The sequence below is a fragment of the Vulpes vulpes genome, chromosome 3 (assembly GCF_048418805.1).
Source record: "Vulpes vulpes isolate BD-2025 chromosome 3, VulVul3, whole genome shotgun sequence".
NCBI classification, from domain to species: domain Eukaryota; kingdom Metazoa; phylum Chordata; class Mammalia; order Carnivora; family Canidae; genus Vulpes; species Vulpes vulpes.
In genome coordinates, this window is record NC_132782.1 from 114074625 (window position 1) to 114082872 (window position 8248).

The 8248-nt window shown below is 46.2% G+C and overlaps 1 protein-coding gene across 1 annotated transcript; it reads right to left on the reverse strand.

Moving 5' to 3' along the window:
* Positions 1-6788: 6788 nt before the first annotated feature.
* Positions 6789-8216, reverse strand: FAHD1 (fumarylacetoacetate hydrolase domain containing 1). Its single transcript, XM_025984872.2, has one exon. The coding sequence runs from the start codon at positions 8214-8216 to the stop codon at positions 7551-7553; it is 666 nt and encodes a 221-aa protein (XP_025840657.1). The 3' UTR covers positions 6789-7550.
* Between the last annotated feature and the right edge of the window lie 32 nt (positions 8217-8248).

Genomic DNA, 8248 nt, shown 5'->3' on the forward strand with positions numbered 1-8248 from the left:
AGAGATATCAGTGATTTAAGTCCCTTTCCCCACTGTCTTGTTTCCCAGGAGAAAGATCAGATCCTCCAAAAATGACCTCCCTGGAGCTTGGCAGTGGCTGAGACTGCTCTCCAGGAGCTGGTGGGGGCACTGGGTGGGAACAGCGGAAGCCCACGGGCAGTGCTGGGCAGCAGCTTTGAACACCAAAGACTTTCTCTGATCCTTGCCTTCTCTGATGACACATGGGGCCACCCAACGCTTGTGAAAGTTGGTTGACCAGGGGCGATATGTGTGAGTCTGAATCAACTGAGAGGAGACCAGCCTCAAAAGTTCTAGGAGTGGCACCAGTCTGGGACCTGAAAGGGTGGGGCTGCTCTGACAGGACGCCGGCCCCACACTCCACCCACCACACCCTCCTCGTCAAAGCCCTGGAGCGCCCTGCTCAGCCCCACGCCATTCCGAGTCACTTGCTGCGGGGTACCGGCCAACAACCCCGGTCATTGCTGGCCTACGGTCTGGGAGGTTTGGCACTTCCATCACCCACCACAGGAGAGAAAAACAAAAAGTAAGTATCTGAAACTTTGAAGGCGGTGTTGGGAGATGAACTCATTAGTAGTGTTGTCTCTGGCTTTTACCATAGGCAGCTGTGGCAGAGAGACATGATGGACCCTCGTGTGTCCAGATTGTGGTAATAAATGAGGAAATGGAGGACCTGACCTAAGTGTGCAGTCAGGGAGTGCGCCCGATGAAGAGCTTCCTTCCTTGCTCCCTTGGGGCAGGGTATAGGAGTATTGGGCAGGGTGACTCCAGAGGGCAGACAGGGAAAGAAGGCAGGAGAGTGCTGGAGTGGGAGGGCTCAGGCCAGGGAGGAGAGAGAAGCAAGGGTGCCCACCTGGTGGCCACATTCACACTCCTGGTTGATTAAGCAAGAGTGGGTGTCCAAGAGCACAGGAGACCAGGGAGGACAACTGGCCCAGATGGTGTGTCAGGAACGGCTATGCCAGGCCTCCTGGTGCCCTGACCTCTGGCAGCAGGTCCCAAAGCACCAATGCCTGGACCACAGGGGCCGGTAGCAGCCATGTGGCCTCCTACCGTCTAGGGGCCTCAGCTGCCCGCTGGCCTCAACAGCATACTGCAGGTGCTCACTTAGGCATTCCAAGTTAGCTTCTGCGGCATACCACAGCCATGGCCTGTGGGCCGGAGCAGGGCGGCCGAGGGCTCCGAACGGCCTCTTCACTGCTACCAGCACTTAACCAAGGATGCCCCTGCCCATCACTGGAGGGCCCCCGATTGCTTATTTGATTTGATGCCACAGGGCTAGGGGTCAGGCCACGTTGGATCAAAGGGGCTTCCCAAAGTAAAACTTACACATTTATGGAATAAAGATGACAACTTGGTTGATAACTAAAACTTGGGAATTAGCCAGAATTCATGCAGTCAGAGATGTAAGAGAGAAGCATCCCATTCCATTGCTACAAAGCACACAAATCCCTGTTGGGGACCCACACTTCTCACTGCTCCCCAGGAGCTGCTTTTCCCGGTCCTGGCATCTTCCCACCTGCAGGTTTGCTTTGCTTTACATAATAATGTGGTGGCTGTAGGATTTTTCGTAATTTGTCAGTGGTTGCTCTCAGAAGATCTTCCTTTCCTAATTCTGCTATGCTCGAGGCAGAAACACAATGTATATCCGTCCATCTGTCACTCGTCTAGAGGACCCCTGGGGTTGTTTTGCTCTTTAAATATATTGTATTATAAAGTTTTATATGTTTATTATATAAAAATTACAACATAACAGGTAATAAAAAAGGAAAAGCCCATACTCTCCCAACCCCGAAGTCTTTAACTGGCAGGTGATGCATTCTGTACTTGTGTAGATGTTTTTGCTGATGTTGTTTCTTGTGGCAAAATATACATCACATAAAATTGACCATTTTAACCATTTTTAGGTGTACAATTAAGTGGCCTTAAATACATTCACAATGCTGTGCAACCATCAGCACCTCCATTTCCAGAAATTTTCATCTTACCAAACTGACACTGTGTCCCCATTAGACAATCACTCTCCATTTCTGCTTCTCCACTCCTGGTAACCTCTGATCTGCTTTGTGCCTGTGAGCTTGACGACTTGTGTGTGGCTTCTTTCTCTGAGCATGATGTGTTTGAGGTTCCCCATGTCACAGCAGGTGTCAGCACTTCCTTCCTTCTTAGGGTTGAGTAGTTTCCCACTGTATGGTTGGACATTTTGTCTACCCGTTCATCTGTGTGTGGACATCTGGGCTGCTTTCGTCTTTTGGCTTTTGTGATCGGCCAATGACTGCTGCTGTGAGTAGGCGCTTTCGAGCACCCTCATGTTTCTGTGTCTTTCATGTCATATGTATTCATCTTTCTTTGTTAAAGCATATGGTTTGCAAAAAAAAAAAAAAAAGCATATGGTTTGCAAGTATAGGTTATTCCATAATCTGCGTTTACATTTAATAATTTGTAATAAACCTTTGTACATAATTCAACATTTGACGTAACTTTAGTGGCTATATATCATTTCATTATATGAACGTAGGGTACTGAAGGAAATCAATCCAATACTGTTAGATAGTCAAGATGTTCCCCATTTGTTGCTATTGTAAACAACAGCTGTAGCTACCTTTCTGTCCACATTCTTAATTATTTCCTTGAGATAAGTTTCTAGACATTAAATTGCTACAATAATATTAAAAGCTAACAATGTTGAGTTAACATTGTTGACAGACACTGTAATAAACACTCATAATGCCCAACTTATACAAGGACTGTTAGTCTGCCCATTTTACAGATGGGACATGAAGGCCTGGCTGTAGGAGGTAGAAATGGAGGTGTTTGTGTGGGCAGGCCCTGTTACTGCAGGCTCACACTCCATGTGCTGCTTCCAGGATGGTCTCTGGCTCTGAGCTTCTCCATCTGTGGTTCCTTTTGTAAATGGAGATTACCATACCAACTTCTCTTGGTGACTGTCAACACTGAGTACATCCATATATGTCAAATGCTTACTCACACACCCAGTACATGATCAGGGAGTATGTTATTATAAACGTTGAAGTGTAGCAGTTTCACTGACACTCATATTTGGCAATATTTTTGTCATGTGAATTCTATTCTGCTTTTATAGTTTGATTTTTTCTTCTATAGTTGATTTTTTTTTTTTTAAGTAGGCTCTATGCCTACGGTGGGCCTTGAACTCATGACCCTGAGATTAAGAGTTGTGTGCTTCATGTGCCAGGACGGCTCAGTCAGTTGAGTGTCCAACTCTTGGTTTCAGCTCAGGTCCTGATCTTAGGGTCATGATTTCAGGGCTGTGAGATCGAGCCCCGACTAGCTCCGGGCTCAGCGAGGAGTCTGCTTGATGTTCTTTCTCCCTTTGCTGCTCCCCACCCCAATGCTCTCTTTCTCTGTAAAAAATAAATAAATCTTAAAAAAAAAAAAAAAAAAAAAGGATCATAGCCATGATACCCAGCATTGGCTAGGGTGTGCATAAAAAGGTATTCTTAAACACTCATGACAAGTACAAATTCATGTGTCATATTCCCATGGCAAGTTGGCAAATACTTTATTTTAAAGATTATTTATTTATTCATTCATGAGAGACACAGAGAGAGGCAGAGACATAGTCAGAGGGAGGAGCAGGCTCCCTGCAGGGAGCCCAATGTGGGACTCGATCCCTGGACCCTGGGATCATGCCTTAAGCCAAAGGCAGATGCTCAACCCTGAGCCACCCAGGCATCCTGGCAAGCAAACGATTTAACCTATTTCATGTCTATGCCTTTCCCTAGGGAAATAAATGCCATATGACATATGTGGAGGATGTTCCTTAAGTCACTGTTTCTAATAGCAAAACATTTGAAGCCTATGCAGCCTGTAGGGACTATTGGCCCCACCCAGATCCCCGACTCTCAGGCACACACCTAATCCTTCAGCTTCTCTGAGACATGGGGAATGACCTGGGGGCAGTTATGGGAGGAGTGGGGCCAGATTCAGGCAGGGACTTCTCCTTGGAATGGTCAGTGGACTGAAGCTCTCTGCTAGGTCTGAGATCACCATGTTCTTTCTTAGTTTGCTTTCTGCTCTTTCTGCTTCCTCTCCACTTTTCTGAGTGCCCCTTGAGTAAACCATCTGAACAAGACCCTACCTTAGCTCTGCCTCTGGGGTTTTCAGTCTAAGACAGCATTAAAAGAGATTATGAAAATCTATATTCACTGTCCTGGAAAGATGTTCACAGTATGTTTAGTGGATGTAGACTACTCATTTTCCATAAAAGCTCAATAAACATTAAAAAAAGGTGTAGAAGGGACGCCTGGGTGGCTAGTAGTTGAGCGCCTGCCTTCCGCTCAGGTCATGATCCAGGGGTCCTGGGATCGAGTCCCCCATCGGGCTCCCTGTGGGGAGCCTGCTTTTTCTGTCTATATCTCTGCCTCTGTCTCTGTGTCTCTCATGAATAAATAAATAAAATCTTTTTTAAAAAGTGTAGAACACATATGAAGCCATACATGCTACATGAACTAATATTATGGAATTTTCTTTCTTGAGTGTGGTAGTGGTATTGCATCTATATAGGAGAAGGTCCTTATTCTTAGGAGATACATACTGGAAGGGTAGAGTGTTTCTGCAACTCATTTCCAGTTTTCCAGACAAGTGTGTTCAGGGATAGTATGTGTGGAGAGGCAGAGAAAACAACATAACCAATGTTAACAATTACTGAATCTAATGAAGGGCACGTAGAAGTCATTGTATTAGTCTTTCAATTTTTTAGTAGGTTTAAATTTATTCAAAATTAAAAGTTGGGAGAAAATGTGCCTCCTGGGTGCTAGGATTACTATGATTTTAGCAATATCAGGAATTGTAGGAATTGGTATCTCTGTTTTTTTATTGTCTCAGCCAAGGACTTTGTGTGCTACACCTGCAATGCTGTTGTCAGCTGTTTGTGACAAAGCTCGTGCCACCACTGTGGTGAACATTGACCTCTCTGGGTGCTGGCTTGTGCCGCCCAAGGGGGCAGCATGTGAACCTGCTCCTGCCTCACACTTTTTGGCTTGCTTTGAAGGCTGTCAGCTTGGTGGGCTTGTGTCAGCTGAACCTCGTGTCTGCTAGTTAGACTAGTACAGGTTCAATATAAGCATACCCTTGACTCAGCTCTTCTGCTGACGGGAACCTAGCCCAAGGAAATAACTACAAATGTGCTGATTCTACTAGCAAATGATTAGAAATGGTTTCCGTTACCAAGAATGGAGGACTGATTTCAGATTCTTACGCAGCCACCAAAGACTGCTGCAGGAATGTGCCAGCCGACATAGAAAGATAGGCACCACACACAGTGAGGAGAGCAGGTTAGGAAATGGAGTTATGAGCATGTCGTATTTTAAGAATTGCAATTACACCCACAGATCTGGAAGGTACACTAAATGATTCACCTTGTCTGTCCCTGGGTGAATGGAATTTTGGATGTTTTTCCTTATTCATTTTTTTTTAAATCTTTGTTTATTTATGATAGTCACAGAGAGAGAGAGAGAGGCAGAGACATAGGCAGAGGGAGAAGCAGGCTCCATGCACCGGGAGCCCGATGTGGGATTCGATCCCGGGTCTCCAGGATCGCGCCCTGGGCCAAAGGCAGGCGCCAAACCGCTGCGCCACCCAGGGATCCCCCTTATTCATATTTTTGAACTCATCTATGATGAACACATTACTTAAGCAATTAAAATAAGAAACTTGATTAGAAGATAAAACAAGATAGTGTGACATTTAATACACAAGTCCAGTCCTGGCATTCTTCACAGTAAATTATAAACTAAATGTGGGGTTGCCTAATACCTACACATTTGAATCTTCTTATAGATCTACCTGCAAGATGCAGCCTGCGCTGTGGTCAAGACTTCACTTTCTGATCATAGGAAAGCTAGATTACAACTTGGTTCTGTCCCTCAGCTGAGTGACCATAAAGCCAGGCTGGCTTGCCTCTAAATCTACATCTTAACGTTTAACAGGGATGGTAGTAGTATCAATCTCACAACTTTGTTAAGGGTTAAATAATACATGGAAAGCTCTTGGCCCAGTACCTAGCAGTACTAAGGGCTCAGTAAATGTGAGCTATTATTATTTAAAGACTTATTTACTTATTCATGAGAGACAGAGAGAGAGAGAGAGAGAGAGAGAGAGAGAGAGAGGCAGAGACACAGGCAGAGGGAAAAGCAGGCTCCTTGAAGGGAGCCCCATGTGGGACTCGATCCTGGATCCCGGGATAATGACCCTAGCCGAAGGTAGGTGCCTAACCACTGAGCCACCCAGGCATCCCAATGTGAACTATTATTAAATTAGACGTACTTGCCTTTCTGTGAGGGGCCAGTAGATATCTTGTTTACATATCCAGCAGGAGCCCCTGCCTAAGCCTCAAGGACACCACAGGGCACTGTGCATCTTACGTAGACTTTTTTTGTTTTTTAAGATTTTTATTTATTTGAGAGAGAGAGAGAGAGAACACAAGCAGGGACAGCAGCAGAGGGAGAGGGAGAAGCAGGGCCTCAATCCCAGGACCCTGGGATCACGACTGGGCCAACTGACTGAGCCACCCAGGGGCCACTTGCCTGGACTTTTTGTCCTCACAGCAGGTTGGAAAAAAAGTAGCTCTCCCAGGCCAATGAACTTCCTTGTCTCTGGTTGGGGAAGAGGTGCTGATTAACTCTTAATAGAACCCAGTGCTCCAGAGGCCAAAGGTCAATGACCAAGGTCTGAAGCCCCCTAATAAGGAACTGTCCTTCCTAGCCACTGCAGGAGGGATAAAAGTACACTTTTAGGCCAAACAAAACATAGCTTATTTATTTGGAAAACAATCATTTCAAAATTATCTTCCAAACTCAGAATGTACAGGCCATGGTACAAATGAGTGAGATTGCCATTAATCGTTCACTTATTTTTTTTTTAATCGTTCACTTATTAAGTACAATTTTAAATTAACTGATTATGTGAAGGAGTGTTTATCCATATTTCCATGATGAGAAGCACTTGAGAATACTGAAGATTAATTCTGCTAATTAATACAATAGGCTTGGTATGGGCCAGTAACGTGGAAATTTTTATTTTTACAAATACCTTTAGATGATTATCATGATTGAGGAAACTTAGGAAACACGATTTTCAAAATTCCTTTGCGTATTTTAAGTTTTGAATTACTGATCTCAGAACATCCCAATGAAAAGTCTTATCCGGTCCAGTTCTAGGAAAGGAAAGTAAGTCTTCTGAACATTTGGTTTGATAAATTCTCCTCTTTGGAAGCATAACAAAACTTTAATGTGGTTGTTTCCTAAAAGACACTCAATCTTCTTACCATTTCTGGCCCAGCTTTTCTACATCACATTTTCCTTGAAGGGTCCATCTTGCTGAAGTCCTAACGATCCAATTAAATCACAGTTTAAAAATTCAGTTTCTTATTGCAAAAGAAAAGAAGAATTAGATTCTTATTAAAGGATTGTCACATTTAACTAGCTTTGCCGCTTTCTGTCCAGCTCTCTCCTCTCCTGAGAACTCAGTAATTTACGGTGCTTTGCGCAGACTCAACACCGGGGCCCCTGCACCTGGAATCTCATACTGACCACCCCGTGTATGCCAGCCTGGATCTCATCGTTTTCTTTAACGGGCCCGACTCCCTTCGGCGTCCCGGTCAAGATAATATCTCCTTCTTCCAGGGTCATGATCTTGGACACGTAGCTGATAATGTAGGGGATGGAAAAGATCATGGAGGAGGTGTCACCCTCCTGCCTGAGTTCACCGTTGACCTTGAGCCAGAGCTTCAGGTTGTGAGGGTCCGGGACCTTCTTTTTGGGCACGAACGCGCTGACCGGGCAGGAGGTCGTGAAGCTCTTGGCCAGCGTCCAGGGCAGCCCCTTCTTCTTGCACTCGTCTTGCACGTCCCTGGCGGTCATGTCCAGGCACAGGGCATAGCCGGCCACGTAGTCCATGGCGGCGGCCTCGGGGATGGCGCGGCCGCGCCTGCCCATCACCACGCCGAGCTCCAGCTCGTGGTGCAGGTTGCGGGTGTAGGCCGGCATGAGGATGGCCGAGCCCTCGGGGGCGTAGGCGGTGGACGGCTTCAGGAAGAGCACCGGCTCGGCCGGCACCTCGCTGCGCATCTCCCTGGCGTGGTCTGCGTAGTTCCTGCCCACGCACACGATGTTCTTCCCCCACTCCCAGAAGCGCGACAGCGGCCTGTGGGTGGCCATGTCCCGGACGGGCGCCCCCGCGTCACGTGACT

Excerpts from the sequence above, each read along its gene's own strand:
- FAHD1 (XM_025984872.2), bottom strand. The coding sequence starts at position 8,216 with ATGGCCACCCACAGGCCGCTGTCGCGCTTCTGGGAGTGGGGGAAGAAC.